The 16,466-nt window shown below is 40.0% G+C and overlaps 1 protein-coding gene across 2 annotated transcripts in view; it reads right to left on the bottom strand.

The window, feature by feature from the left end:
* Positions 1-16,466, bottom strand: part of PPP2R5E (protein phosphatase 2 regulatory subunit B'epsilon) — a 71,039-nt gene that overhangs the window by 16,598 nt on the left and 37,975 nt on the right. For both annotated transcript variants that reach the window (XM_054286823.1, XM_054286821.1), the window contains exons 3-4: positions 13,348-13,544; positions 1,052-1,153 (exon numbers count right to left, since the gene is read on the bottom strand). In XM_054286823.1, the coding sequence (XP_054142798.1) occupies positions 1,052-1,153; positions 13,348-13,544 (299 nt within the window). The remainder of the gene's footprint in view (positions 1-1,051; positions 1,154-13,347; positions 13,545-16,466) is intronic.

The raw sequence follows: 16,466 nt of genomic DNA, 5'->3' as shown, positions 1-16,466 counted from the left end.
GAATGGTTTGGGTTGGAAAGGGCATTAAAGATCACCTCATTTCACCCTCCCTGCCATGGGCAGGGACAGCACTCCCAAGACCAGGCTGCTTATCCAACCTGGCCTTCAACACTCCCAGAGATGGAGCAGCCACAGCTTCTCTGGCAACCTCTGTGGCAGGCCTCACACCCTCACAACTCAAGAGCTTCTTAAGAAAGTGCAATCTGAATCTCTCATTGTCCTGTCACCATCTGACCATGTAAAAAGCCACTCTCTCCCTTGTTTTTTTACAATCTCCCTTTCAAGTACAGGAAGGCTGCAATGGGGTTTCCCTGGAGCCTTCTCTTCTCCAGAATGAACAATCCCTGCTCTCTCAGCCTGTGCTCACAGGACAGGTGCTCCAGCCCTCCGATCATCTTTGCACCCTGCTCGCTGGACCCAGTCCAACAGGTCTACAGTTTTCTTGTGCTATTAACCCCAGAGCTGGATAGAGTGTTATTCCACATGGGGGTCTCAAAATCCCTTGTTTTGACAACTGAAATTCAGAGGAAGGGATGCTACTGAGTGAGCTGGAATCCTGCTCCAAACACCTGGGAGCAAACCTTGAGGAGAGGAAGGAGGACTTAGATAGGGATGCAGCTTCTCATTCATTTTTCTGATCAGCTGCCAACACCTGTGCACTCTCCTATGAATATTAACCACCCTCAATAAAGCAAAACTGCCAGCAGTGTCATCCTCACAATGCTCTTGCTGCAGTTGTTGAAAAATACTTGTGCATCAAAGCAGTTGGGAAAGCAAAATAATTTTTAAATCAGTGAAGGAAAACGGGAATATGAGGGACACCATCAATATCATTTTGAAAGAAAGCTTTAACGTTTTAGAAATATCACAAAGTTCTCTCCCTTCTCTTTAGGTACTATATTAGAATCATAAACAGTATTAATACATGTTGGTGTCTCACAGAATAGTTCTGATTCACAGGTTAAAAAAAAAAGCTGAGAAAATTATTAGATAAATTATTAGATACATCAAGCAATGACAAGAATTTCTTCTGAGGTAAATAATCAAAAACCTGTAAGTGCGGCCACGATGCCTCCAAGGTGGGCTCATCTTCTTCTGGATCAAATTCATTGCTGTCACTAGGTGGGAGAGTTCTGAAGATATTGCAAGATACCTGAAAAGGCAGAGAAAGGAGGATGAGATCCATTCTGCAAACAGGTCATAGATTTCAGGACCCTGTATGTCTGTACCTGCTCCATCCTCCATCACTCACACTGTTTCTTTTTCCTGCTGTCTGACAAGGATCTTTAGCAGCAGCACAGGGCTAACTAAGGAACCTGTCACTTTACAAACCTGCCACCAGCCTTGGCTTTTCTCCTTTCCTCTGACATCCCAGCATTACCCAGTCTGCCACCATGTTCCACCAACATGTAATTCCCAATCCTGATGGGATCAGTGGGAGCCAGGACTGCTTAGGAGTTGTAGGAAATACCATCAACTCGTGTTTGTAAGCGTTGTCACACAGCATTTGGTTATTTTTGTCTCTACAGAGAAACATTAATGATTAAGGTCTCATCTGTCAGCACTTGCTAGGAGTTGCCAGTGCTACTCACACATTAAATGCTTGGACACCTCATGCCAAGTGCAGAACTTGGTACTAAATGAAAGCAAATAAGAGTATTTGCTTGACACTTAGCCTACATTTTATTTCATGGCTGGCTCGCTTTGCTTAATCTTATTTAGAGGTACTTTGGTGAGACTGCCTGGCTTTGTGAGGTTCATGCTATCAGCACAGACTGAGCCAGAGAGCTTTCCTGGGTTAATTAGAGTGCTGAATGGAGCGTACAGCTTATTATGCAGCAAATCTGATAACTGCAAACATGCTGGAGGGCCCCTCTGCACTTGCAAGGTGATGATGAGCCTTCCCTGCTCTGCTCCTGCGCATCTGACCCAGTCCTAAGCTGGTTAATCAAACCGCTGGGAAAAGCAGCATGTTATCCCCTAATCTATACATGACCCCTTCATAGCAGTTCAGACAAACTAAGCTATTTAAGACACAAAACTAGTATGTTCTTCAGCACCCTTGGTTATTTTTCCAGCCTTTTTATTCCTGTAAATGTTTTAGTCCGTAAGGAGTATTTTCAGTATGTTGGCAACTAAGTAAGTAAGGGCACTTTAAAGCCCAGTTTAAATACTATCCAAATACTGATAAAACCAGATTTAAATAGGGTGAAGTTTTAGAATTTGCAAGACAGAACAGATTCAGGCAGTGCAAGAACAGGAAGATGAAAGAGGCAAGTACAGGAAAGCACAGGTGGTGCACCCGAGTGAGGGATGCTCACTGAACACCAAAGAGTGAGCAAGGCAAACCAGGGAGCACAGAAACCAAGAGGCCACGCTGGTTTGTGCTGGGACTTGTCCCTTCCTGCCACAAGAGGGTGTGTGCCACTGCAGTTCCAGTCCTGCAGGCTCCACAGGAGCCCCTCTCTGTAAAGCTCAGCGCTGCTTTCAGCCTGGAGAGGCTCGGCACTTCCTGCAGATGGGCATGAGCTCCTCCTGCCCTGTGCCAAGCACAGAGCGACTGCCAGCACTCACCAGGAAAAGATCTTCTCCTCCCTTCTCCTGCCTCTTCTCCAGCTCATTCACTTCTCTCGAGAGCCCCTTCATGAAGAGACATTTCTAATCTCATGAGAGGTCAAATAACTATTCCAGGAATACATACATGTTACAGTTTGTCTTTCCTCAAGGATTCCTCAGCTCCTCCTTCTACTATCCCTGATATGAAAACACAGGGAGAGGAGGAGTGATCACAATTAGCAAGACAGAGTTTCTATGGTAGAACAGACAGCCCAAAGGATTCCCAAGTAAAAAGTGGGAAATGTACCTTGAATCCAAAGATTTGGGATTCTAAAATACTTACTCAAGCATTTTTTGGTAATGCTTCACAGTCAAAAATCCCAGCTCTCTCAGGATTTGGATCAAAATAAGAAACTAAGAAAATCAAAGGCAGCTTTTTTTCCCCCCTTTTCTGCTTTAAATTGCATTTGAAACAAGAAAGAAAATTTCCTGCAAATTTAACTCTACATGTATTATTAAAACTTGTACCTACAGATCACTCATCAGCTGTTTTGTTTAGAAACTGGAACAAATACTGAATTTATGGCACAAGTAAAGCCTGCAAGGGAAAGTACATACTTTCAGAATGAAGAACTAAACAAAGACAAATTCCTGTAAGACTCAAATGAAGTCAAACCAAGCCTCAAGAAGTTAGTGCCAGGGCCTTACCACCACGACAGAAGTATGAGAGGTTCAGCAACAATTAGCTGAGCTCCAGCACAGACACCTGGATCTTGAGCTTGGGACAAAATTAGTATGATCTCTGGAGAGTGCCTATTAAAAAATGCCAGTCTCAAGGCAACCCAAAAGCAGGTTTTTTTGCATAAGAAAATTAACATGCAGGAGTAAATGCAATGCAGGCTAGAATATGGTCCTAGCATGCAGTTTGCTCTCTTTAATTTTCTAGTTTGCGTTAGGAGCAAAGATAAGCTATGTGGAGCCAAAATGCAGATATCCTCCTGAGGAGAACAGACAGAACAGGTTATCTTTAAGTGATTTCCCCAGGTTATCATAACTTTAGGAGATAATGTGTGCCATTACAGTTACATTAATCACCACAACACAGCACGATAGCTCATTTACATGCAGTGTCAATTTATAGCAGCTTATCTGAATCAGTAGCCTCTGGGTGGTTAATGTTTATAAGCCTCTAAGGGGGAGCTGAAGACAACAAGTCCTTCCATGCATGAACTGCCCAGCTGTACTTTGGAGACCCTGACAGCCACCACACAACACAGGAACATCAGATCTGGAAAGACTTTTCCTCAGATAGGCATAAGGCAGCTATTTAGAATTGATCCCTGGGCCCAAGCAGCATGCCAAAATTCCTTCAGCTGGATGGCTGAACCATTTCTCTCCTGACCTTGCTTGGATCATCAAGGCAGAGGACATCCCTGCCAGCCTGCAGACACAGTCCCCAGGGGATCCTGTCCCAAAGCCAGCACAAATGACCATGGATCAATAGTGACTTCCGTCTGCCGCCGATTAGGAACGCCTCCAAGCCCAGATGATCCTTTTGGAAGGCAAACCAGAACTCCAATATTCTAGAAAGTCCTATCAAGACAGATGTGCCCTCTCTGTCCTCAAAAACACCTGCACCCTCTTTCTCCATGGCTGTACCTTTCAGAAGCACACACCAAACCAGGTGTGCAAAGTCCACCAGAGCTCCTCCACCACACAGAATCTCAACACCCAAGTGCCAGAAACCAACCTAACAAGCAGTTCAATCTATCCACTGGCACTGAATCAAAAACCAGACCAAAGTGGAAATGCTGAAATGACAGATTTCCAGACTGGAGATGCACAGAAACCTCTGAGCTCTGTGTCAATGAGGTACAAGTCACAGAATCATGGAGTGGTTTGGGTTGGAAGGGACCTTTAAGGACATCTTCCACCCCCCTGCCATGGGCAGGGATGCCACCCACTAGACCAGGCTGCTCCAAACCCCATCCAGGCTGGCTTTGAACACTTCCAGGGACGGGCAATCACAACTTCTCTGGGCAACCTGTGCCAGTGCTTCACTTGCCCTCTTAATAAAGAATTTCTTCTTAAGATCTGATCTAACACCTAACTCCAGCCAGACACAAGACAAAAACTCTCCCAGGTAATTACAAGTCAATGTCAATTTGTTTAAAACAAACAAGGCAGGGAAGGCTGCTCTGTAACCTCCCAGAGAGTGAGCTGCAATTTCTGAACAAATCTGATGGCTGCTACCTGGCAATACACAACCACAAAATTAGGAATATAAAGGTAAAAGCATCAAACTTCAAGATATATTTATCACCACATTTATATTAAAAATAACTTTTAGAAAAGATGGCAATAAGAGGCTCAAGTCTGAAGTCAAAATTCATGTTTTGAGAAGTCCTCTCCTTGCCCCTCACTGGAGTGCTATAAAAGTGACAACACTGTAACAGAAACACTTCACAAATTGAATTGCAGCTGAGCACTTCTACTCTGAGCTGTTTGAAACAAAGATTTTTATCAGTAATAGTCTTCCTGAATGAAAGCTGAAATGAAAACAAACACACACACTGCAAAGTTTAATGTATTCTCTATATAAAAGCAGGGTAAGTGGATACCCATTTAGCTTACAGGGAACACCTGTTCTTCAATTAAAACTATGTGGAATCATCCAAATAAACCCCATGTACATATAAAATTGAAACCCAGTATCTCTGCTCACAATGTTTAAACTGCTGTGCATAATAATAACATAGAGAAGCAATAAAATGTAATTAAGTCATAACATGAAGCCATCTAACCTGGAGACAACACTGGTCCCCAGAAAAGACACTGCACTTGTCCTTCTGAAACATATCTGCATATGTGGAGTTTTTCATTATCATTTACAGATTTACATATTCTAGAGCCTGAAGCAACTACTGCAGTCACCCAGTATAATCTCTCTATAAAACCCGCTGAATTGTTCCCAGAAGTTTGACTAAAGAACATCTTACAAAATGTAGTATCTAATTTTATCTTAAAAGATTATAAACTGTTCCACCAGCTCTCTTTTCCTAAAGTTTCACTACTAATTTAGCTACAGCACTGTTTGTGATCTCAAGGTTGAATCTGCCTGATACCCTGTTGGTTCCTGCTAAGCCACCAGATCTCTTTTACACCTGTATATATATATATTTGCATATGCAGTATGTGTCTATCTATAGATAGGTATTTTTACATAGACATGACAACTCTCAACCTCTGTGGCGTTAAATGGAAAAACAAAGCTCCTAAACCCAGGCAGTTGTTGGTCTCTCTGTTTGTTTTTAATCCTGTGATTATTTTTGCTTCCTTCCTTTGACCTCCCACCTGTGCACAAGTGCACTGGGGTATATATAAAGAGCCAGACCATCTCCCTCTTTTCTCCTGCATGTTGTCATATTAATTTATCGACATTCACCTCTTTGAACAGTGCAGCGTACCAGAAATTCATATTAAGATGCTCATGATAAGCAATCCACAATGCTCAGGCTCTTTTCTGCACCACTGCTTGCCTGAATACAGTCTTTCAGGGCTTAATATTATGTGCCTTCTTTTGCCCAGAAGCATTACTTTTGACTTGGCTGCATCAAAATGAACTACATTGGATTGTGAACACAGTCAACAATCCAGATCACAGGCTGGGGGGAAAACAGTTCTTCTCATTTTCCCTTGACCTTTAAGTCTCCTAAAAATTCAATCAATAACTTGCAAGAATTTAGCTCTGGATCTGGGCTCCTAAACTTGTTAGCTTACCCTCACCCACTTCAATGGTGGTGGCAGCTTCCATCCATACAGATGAGGAAGCAGCAAACCCAAGATCCTTGGGCAATGCTTCTCTTGGCAGAACTACAACAGGAGCGAGTTTGTAGGAGAAAACAGCTGGAGCTCAGGTGCAATGTCCACATCACGTGTGTTTAGAGGGAGGAGCTGCTTTCTAGTGATACCTTGCACTGAACAAAACAGTAGCTATACTCCTGCAGTGGATGCTTTTCCCAAAATAAACCCAATTTACAAACACCCTGAAACTCCTCACAGAACCACAGAATGGTTTGGGTTGGAAGGGACCTTATAAATCATCTAATTCCAATCTGCCCTGCCACAGGCAGAGACACTTTCCACTAGACCAGGTTTTTCCAAGCCCCATCTAACCTGGCCTTAAACAATTCCAGGGATGAGGCAGCAGCAGCAGCTTCTCTGGATAACCTGTGCCAGTGTCTCACCAAGCTAACAGTGAAGAATTCCATCCTATCACATAATCTGGCCCTGTCCCCATCCAAATTCAAGTCATTACCCTTTGTTCTCCCAGTTTAAAGCCGCCACCCCTTGTTCTAATCTTGTTCACTCAGACAAGAACCAAGGTGGATTGTGACACTTGGGATCTGAATTAGAAGTGTTAGCTCAGCCCCAGCCCTGGGTACACCCTCCTCATTGCTGGCAACTGGAGCTCTGCAATTCCTCTCTGGGTCACCCAGACCCAAACTATATCTGGGCACCCAACCAGTAACCCCATTCATCACTATCTCCCTGTAACTAAGTTTTCAGATGATTCAATGGAAGAATTATTTATTTAATGTGTGCCAAGGTAATTCTATAATACAGTCTGAAAAATCATAGCAGTAGCTAAGTACCTTGCACAAATTAAAGCACAGCACAAGCAGAAAGAGCCCCTCACCTCTGGAGCAGGCAGGAGATCAAGTGAAAGCCTGCCAATGAATGAACTTGAACTCTAGACAGCATTGCAAAACTCATGCTGTCCTGGACTCCAAACTACAGAACAAAACACACAATTCAAAACTCAGGAAAACAATCCCTCAGAAGCAGATTAACACTGTGCTTGTCTGTAGACAAAATGCTTTAAAGGCTGACACAGCCAAAATAGGGTGTGGGGATGTAAAGGTCCTTTAAGTAAATAAATAAATAAATACAGCTCAAGTGTTTCTTGAACAAGAAAAGTGTTTTCCCAGTTTATTTCTCTCCTTCAGACCCAGTCACTGCACTGTTATGCAGACACAGCCTGACAGATGCAAGGCCCATGTAACCAACCACAGCAATAATGGATACAGGTAAATGTAATTACAGACTGTCCAGAGAAATTATTAGGGACAACTGCTGCAAGAGGAGCTGCCTCCAACTGATTCTTTTGAGAAGGGCACAAAACATCAGAGCCTCTTCTTTTAATAAGCATTGTACATCTAATATGAGCTAGGAGTATAAAGAATGTGAGCAACAAAAACATCTAACAAAAGTATTTAGAAATAATGCACAAAAGGAATCAAAGGTAGATTCTTTTCCTGCTTCTACAGAACTGCTAACCCTCACAATAAAGAAAGAAGAACAGAATGTAAAATATTATGTGATTTTTATGTGTTTTTTTTAACAATAGCATGTTTGTTTGCTCCATTATGGCTGCACCTATATGACAATTTTTAATCAAAAAACATTGGGGGGGGGGAATCAAAGGACATTGCATTTTCCTTCCAGCATTTCAGATGCCTTCCAAATCCATTCTACTTCCACTGAGTCAAGTTCAAGATTAATTCCTAATATTTTACAGAATTTCTGAACTTACATAAGATTCCCATTAGAAAGGGATATGATTTGTCAATTCTTGTGAGAGCATATGATTTCATTGTTTTCCCTTAAACTCAAAATGACATTCATTTTATATTTTGAAATCTAATGCAAGAAGCAACAGGAATATACACACAGGTTTTTTGTTAAATCAAAAAAGATGAATATAGGTGGATCTGCAAAAAAATCTCTATCCAAAAACATTTTAATACAGAAACTCTGAAGATGTCATACTTAGTCACAAGACACAGCTAAAGCTATAGAAAATATAAAAACCATAATGCCTATGAAGTCTAACAGCTAGAACACTTCTTAAAAATAGGTTGCTCAACATACTAAAAAAATCATGGCTTAGCAAGATATTCTTTATGTTTAACGGGTCTGTCACAAACAAACTCCTGAACAGACTCTGCCCTCACATCTGTTGAGACAAACCTGCAGTAAAAACCAATGCAATCTCTCCAGATTGCTGTCAGTAGAAAGAAGAGAGAGAGGATAAAAAAAAAACCAACCCAAACCAGAATCTGACCTTTAAAATGCATTTTTTGTGTTTATTTGGGTATTGATTTAACCAAGTTTCTTTCCCTCTGTTGCTTAACACAGCTTCTACACCACATGACATCTCCTATGATGTTTCACTTGGGCTGAACAGAAATTACAGTCTTATTTTATTTAATTTGCCATTACAGAAAAGATAAAGATGACAATGGGAAGCCAGAGGCATTTCAGCACTTAGAAAAGAGAACAAAGTATCACTACTCCATTCTAAAAGATGGATCTGAAGAGAGTTTCATTAGCCATCTCCTGTGGGCTGGCAAACACACACTGATGTGTAAACGTCAGGGCCCAGGTCTGCAATTTCTAAAGAAGCAAGTAGGAGAGCTGAAAGGTTGCTCACCAACAAAGAGATTCATCCAGACTTCTCATTTTAACAGCTTGTCATTTTTTTTTGTTCATTTTTCAAATTAAATAGATGAGTTTCCTCAATCTATGTCTTAACATCCATAAAGCACAAACAGTTCTACCACATACATGCTTCAGGATACCACAGATAAAAACAAACATTTATTTCCTTCAACTACCACTGCTTAATCTACCAGCAAAAATCAGTATCATTAGTTTAAGCCTCCACATTTTGCTCAGACAGGAATAAATTTTAGATTAAATGCCCAATTATTGGCTCATAAAGTCCTACTACAGGCATTTCCTTCTTAGCAGAGTGTGGCTTAATTGGCAAGGCCATTTTTCCTAAGATTTGCCTAATTCTAAAGAAAGTCATCTGCCCTTCTGAACAACACATCAAACTGCAGGGGAAGCATGCTGAGCAATCCCCTCCTGAATAAATCTGTTCAGCTCATGGCCATTACCACAAATCCCAATTCCTCTCCCCATCAACTGATACTGATGACATGGTGAGGCCTCTGCCAATTGCTTTGGTGGTCATTAGGAGATTCTGGTTTATTTTATTTTTTTTGAATAACAAATAACATGCCAGACACTGTATCAAGCTATAGAGAGTGATTTAAAGAAGCAGATTTGTACACAGGTTGACAAACAGCCAAGTGGTTTCACATTTAGCTATATCCAACATCATATCACATGCTCAAGAGAAGAAGATGAAAACATGTGATGCTACAAGCATGGATAAAGCTTTTAATGGCATAAATTTTAGATGGTCAGCATGAAAAACATCTCTAAGTTATCTGGCTGCCACAAATGACTTTTTCAAACCCTTATATTTTAGAAGCAATTAAAAATCTCAGCTCTTCTGAAGAATTCTACTGGCAAATTTTTCCTAGCCTAGTATGTCTAGAGCCAAACACCTTTTGGGTCACTGACAGAGATCATTAACATACACATACATTATAAAACCTTAAAACAAAAGAAGTCTCTTCCACATAAATTACTTTTTCAAACATTTTAGATGATTTAGAAAATACTTTAACTATTAATCTTTCTCTATGAGTATTAGTAACTTTAAAAATACCAGTTTTAGACTGGTGCACCTTTTTTTTTTCTCTGCTCCTGGATGATGTTAAAACTCACAAAAGGACTTTTTTTTCCCTTCACCTCCAAATCACAGTAGCCAAAAGGGACAAGCAGAAAATACTAATTCTGAGATTCATAAACACTAAACATAACGGGGTAGAGATCTTTCAAAGGGACATAAAACAACCAGGCTCAGTTTTGATCAGTTTTAAGATCCTGGTCTTTCAATCAAAACACTCCCATGACAATTGTGGCAGGCAGGCAGTGGGGATGCTAATTTGGTCAGAACACAGATATTGCTGTTTTCTTCACTATCATGACAGGTCTGAGACTGTCAATGTGACAGCTCCCTTGTGAACCCAGCTGGAGACTTTGGTGAAAATCCCCAAAAGCACATGAAGGTGGTAGCTGCACTTGTGAAGTCAACTGTGCACATTTAAGTCTGTATCAGTGCATGATTATGGGCACAAAGCTGCCTGAAACAAGAACATGTATTTACTGCAAAGAGTAAGTTACACCAAAAAGCAGTGCTTTAGTACAAAGTGACTAATGCCATCTCTTCACCAGGCAGTATGTGCTGAAAACTCATTCTATAGCATATTAGAACTACCCTTCCCTGTAGGGCCTGTGCTCTCAAAGTGGTGAAGAAGTCTTGCTTTTATAGGCAAAGACCAGCAGGAAAAACCAGCATTTTTACCAGACAGTCCATCTACAAAAAACAAAACACCTGCAAGCCTCAAAAGCCCTGGTGATGTGGTTTAGCAGAAACAGTGCAGCAGCATTCACTGGGACCATCAACAGGAATTATTCATGTATCTGCTATGGGTTCATCCCCACAAATTCAGCATCACAGCACTGCCTCCTGCTCCCATGGAACACAACCACCAAAGTGGTTTTCCAGCAGCACATGCACCCAAAACACCACTGGTTGTGGCAGGCACAAGCAGGGGAGTCCAGCTTTCAGCTGCTTACACCTTCACCAAAGCTCAGGCAGCTGCTGCAGGTTGGAGTTTCACCCAAAATCTAAATTACAATTTCCAATTATATTTACTTAAAATTTCCTCAGGAAATTCTTAAGGAATAAAAACATGTTCACTTCTTTAAATACTTAAATAATAGGCATCTTTTTACTTGTTAAAAAAAAATCAGATTTGGGCAGTCAGGAGTCACTGGGTAGCCAGACACAGGACATGAGAATATTCACAGTCCTCCCCTGCTTCAGTATCCCAGCACTGAAGAGGAAACAGCCTGGGTTCAGCACCACAAATGCAAAGTAGAAGAAAGCAGAATGAAGAAGGGCATGACACCATGAAAGGAAAAGATGAGAGAACAGATTTCTATCTAAAAGGATCCAAGTGAAACTGGAATTTCTTAAGCACCATTAGTAAATATCTGTGAAATCCACTGGAAATATTCAGGCTGTGTCTTTATTTCCAATAGCTACTCCATACCATAAATACAGACTATATTTAAGGAAATTATTCAAAACCATGCTTTTCAAACTCTTTAGGCAATACATCATTTCCTTAAGTTAAAACCTGTTGTGTGAATCAATACAAGTGACTGCAGGGACAGCAGGACATGATACCAAAGGGGTTTTACTTTACTGTTTCATAGATTATTATTTATGATTCAAATTGAACCTCATAAACAATTACAAATCAAATTCTTCTTGCTTCCTGGGGCCCAGGCTAAGGCACCACTAACTTGCAGAGTTTTTATTCAAGAGATGTTGCTGCAGTAAACAACAATAACCAGTGTCAACCCAAGAATAAAACCTCAGTAACAGAAATGCTATAAAAATTACCAAATTCTCTGGGGGGATGAGTTTGGAGGCATCTGCTACACACAGAAAAAGTCCTCCATTTTATTGAAGTTATCTGTGCATCAACATCTTTTCTAGGCAAAGGGTGTGATATACTTTGTTCATCACAAGGGGTACACATCAGATTAAACTAACACATGCAAACCATTTAGATACCACAGTGCAGCACCAGCAAAAAAATGAGAAGAAAAAAAAGCCATTCTGTATTCTGCCTGGTATGTGAATGGTGCATGAGTTCACATTGTGAAGAAATAACACAGCAAGCAGTTCATTCACAAGACTGGTCCAGTGCAGAAAGGGGCAGGAGAGGGTGAGGGAGAAGGGAAAGAACCTGAACTCATAATTACAGGCTTTCTGACAATTCATACACACAAAGAAGACATATTAAGATTTTTTCATACACCCTTAATTCTGTTTTTTTTCCTTCATGATTAACTGCTTGATGGTTCTGTCACAATTTACAGCTATTTTTAAATACTACAGACAAGCAACACAGCATGTATCTGTGTGTCAGAAAAGAAGCAAGGAGCAAACACAATGCAATGCAAAAACTATTCATGTTTTTCTTCTTACAGCACATAGCCAGTGGATCCCACAATCACACAGTACTGTTAGGAAACTGTCAAGACCAAATCTATATTTAATTAATTGCTTTCTCATTTAGAGAACAGGTTATAAGGGTTCTGTTCAGTAGCACAGAACAAACATTTTAAAGCAGTGATTGATTTTGCCAGTTGCAATGAACATTCTTCACCACAGAGCATCTGGTACTGTTTCCATTTTTACAATGAAAACACTATTATTTAACAATTTATATATACAAGGTGTGGCTTTATAGTTGAGCAATCTTGCTCACTCTAACAGCCCCTGCAATGAATCCACATAACCCAACGAGGAAATTGACACAACAATCCTGTACAACATTTTTAGCATTTATTATTTTAAAATTATTATCCATGCATGCTTTAAGGTATCTGTACCTGAGGCAGACACCCAAGAACTTGGAGAAAGTTCAAAGAAAGAAAAGAAACTTGCAAAAATTATTCCATTATTTACACTGGGAGGAGAGGGAAGAGAGATTTGAGGAAACATGAGGGACTGTGATTTAATGGCTGCTGGCTTTCTCTATCAGGAAACAATCCAGGTTTCCTTTCGTAATTTGTGACACTATAATAACCATAATCTACTTGACTTTCATTTAAAATATATAAAAATTAATATTTTTGTCATTGGAGAATTATCCCCAATCAATGTCTATCAATAAATCCAAGCCAAAGGCATCACTTAATCCACCTACCCCAGGGTTCAATTTTGCCCACAGGGTGTAACTGGAAGTGCAAGTGGGTTTAACAAGAGACCATGAGAAAGAAAGAACTCACCATTCTAACTACTTCAGGGTAAGTCTGCTCTGTCAAACAGCCTCTGCTTATTGTAATGTAGTCCACCAGTTCATTAAGAGTGGAGCGCTTGTATTCTTTCATTTTAAGGTCTGAAAGCGTGTCCATGAAGTCAAAAATGACACAGCACTGTTGAAGTTTCTTTAGGAACAGTTCAGGCTGCTCTGAAGATGGAACGTCTATGAAACAAGAAAGGAAATCTTTGTGAGTCTGGCATCTTATTATACAAAACAGGATTTCTTTTTGAAGATCAATTTCAAAGGAAAGCAGCATTCATACAATTCTTGTAAAACAGAGCTCAGATTAACAAATGAACCACTTACAGGAACTGTATTGCTATTGTGTGTTTGAGATCTTGAACGTATTGTAGAAGGAATTTAATCATCAACTGCCACGAGGAAAATAAAGTTCACCAAGAAAGTCCAGGCTGAAGTAGAGAATGGACACACACCAGCATTCAAGATTTAATTTTACAATAAACAACTACTTGGATTGGAGGCTGGCTTTTACCATCATTAACTTCAACTCCAAAGAAGGATGAAAGAAGTGTCAAACACATCAAGCTTGATTAATTTGTATTTCTAAAAACACCACGTCATTTATAACCCTGCATGAATATACATGAATACATATATATGAACACACAGCAAGGCCATAATTCCATAAACAAGTTCTGAGTTTCAATCATTATTCCCATATTGACACTTCCCATAGCAAAATCAATTTCACTGAAACAGTGAGGATTTTTTTTCTGTACTGTGAACACATAACATGCATCAATAGGAACATTTTCACAAAAAATAATATGTGCTTGACCAATAAAGTAAGCAGAACTCACTACTTTTGCTCTGTTTTCTTAATTTACAGCAAATAAAAAGACTTAATACAATAATAAAAGCAATGTCAACTTCTTAGTTGTTGATTACTTTACCACATGCATCAAAAGAATACAGAGGCAACTTCATTTATCCAATGTTCATGTACACAAGAGGACAGCAACAGCAGAAAGTTGTAGAGATGAAATTCCACATTTTTACTCTGAAGGTTTGGCCTCAGACTAGGGAGCTTCCTTTCAACTACCTGGTTTTATTTAGGCACCAATGCCTGCCTCAGCACCAAAATCCACTGGTCCACCTTCCTGATCTCAGTTTAAAAAAAAGCTTTAATAGTAAAGAATTTGTGTTTATTTCTTAAAACCTGGACTTCTCAAAGGCCAATCTAAGATGGAACTTCTCACTGCTGACACAGAATAAGTCATAGTAAGGAATACCTGGCAAATGCTGGGAGGTGTTAGTAATTGTATGGTACTTTTAAATAGTTTTAAGACTTAAGCACCACAAATCTGTTTTGCTTTAACACAGTGCTTCAATTTAATTAAAACCAGTGCTTAAACACTAAAAAGAATAAACGTGGATTGCAGAACAAATAAAGATGCAACAGTTTCTTCAACCTGGTTTTGTTTACAGCACTGAAGTAGTGACAGGATTCAACAGGGAATTTACATGGGAGGAGAATCCTCCACAAACACCTCTGGAACACTGAAGGTCCCAAAACCAGGCACCCTGAAGCCATTCCACTGGCCAGGTGTCTCTCACACATTCAAACAGAGCTGAAACCCAACATGAGCCAAGGAGACAGAGAAACTCATTAGCCTTCACCCACAACAAAAAAGATCATTTCTATACATGACCTTTCTAAGGTTACAGCCCTACAGGACATAAAGGGCCTGAGGAAGCAGAGTTCTGTGACTGCTCTCTTGACTACCTGCCTTCAAATAACAGAGATGAATGGACTTCAGAATTCACTGTTATTAACAAGCAGGCAACAGTTAAATGATGAAACATTTCTTCCACAGACAGCCTTATACACAGGCTGAAAAAAAGAAAAAGTGCAATTGGTTACTTTTCAAAAGCTTTATTTCTAAAACTTACACTCTTCTTTATTACACCTATAATGCACCACAGACCTTGAAAATATTTAAAAGGTATCAATATGTTGCTACATGACCATAATGGGGTTTGGTTGCACTGTTCTACATGACTTTAACATGTTTGTTTTGACCAACAAGGACATTATAGCTAAAGAAAAACAGGCTGAAATCAAGTGGAATCCATTAGGATACAATTCAGCACAAGTTAAAACCAGACTCATATATATGACTCAAGATTGCACTCATTTTAAGCAGGGTTCATATTAAATAAAAATTTTTAAATTACTAAAGCATTAAAATAAGTCATAAAAGTTTTTCTTTTTCTTTCTCCAGTTAAGTATCTGGAGGTGTGGGAACAAAACAAAAAGTATAATTACATTCTTCTCAAGAAAAACCACTCTAAAACCCTTCATGAAATTCATGCCAGTCTGACTGCATCAACAGGCCACATGAACCATAGGGGAAACTAAGAAAAACCAAACCACAGCCAAGCAAAAAACCTCTAAACAAACAACAAAAAAACCTCAAAGCCCCACAGAATAAAACCCCATAAACCAATTGTTCTGGTCATATCTGCTTTTCTTTATTAAGCAAGTTGCCACTCACACTAGGGAATACAACTCTAAGAAGTTTCACTCAGTAAATTTTCTCAGTGTTCCTGGGAATTTGGGGTGCCTTGGGAACAGGGTAACACACAATGCCAGGGGGGTTTTGTACTTAGAAACAGGGGATGTATATGAGAGTAAATATGCTTGAAAAATTAGGGGGTCCTAAGCCAAGAAAAGGGTGGTACAAATAAATAAAATCCGTATTCCACGCTCCCAGCCTTCCCACACAGACCATGGTGTTGGCTGGTTTGAGATTCCGGGGTGGGGAATCTCACCCCGGAAAAAATCTCAATTTTTCTGGTATTTGGGGCACACACCTACAGACCCCACAGCAGAACTCCTGAACTCCCTAATGCAGCAGCTTGGAATGAACACACAGCTCCCTACAGATGTTCACAGCTGGCTGAGCAAAGACAGCAAACCCTTTTCTTCTCAGCAGATACTCAGAGCTTTCAATGAATTTTACTCCCATGCTAACACACAGCCACACATTTAGGTGCCAAAATTTAATAACCTGCTATATTACCATTGTATCTACTTTCACATAAAAGTAGAAAATTGAG

This window comes from Melozone crissalis, unplaced genomic scaffold, assembly GCF_028551555.1.
Source record: "Melozone crissalis strain CALT ecotype California unplaced genomic scaffold, PUWL_Pcris_2 ptg000056l_1, whole genome shotgun sequence".
NCBI lineage: Eukaryota > Metazoa > Chordata > Aves > Passeriformes > Passerellidae > Melozone > Melozone crissalis.
The sequence above is the reverse complement of the archived record's forward strand: the minus strand, read 5'-3'. Positions and strand labels throughout refer to the sequence as shown.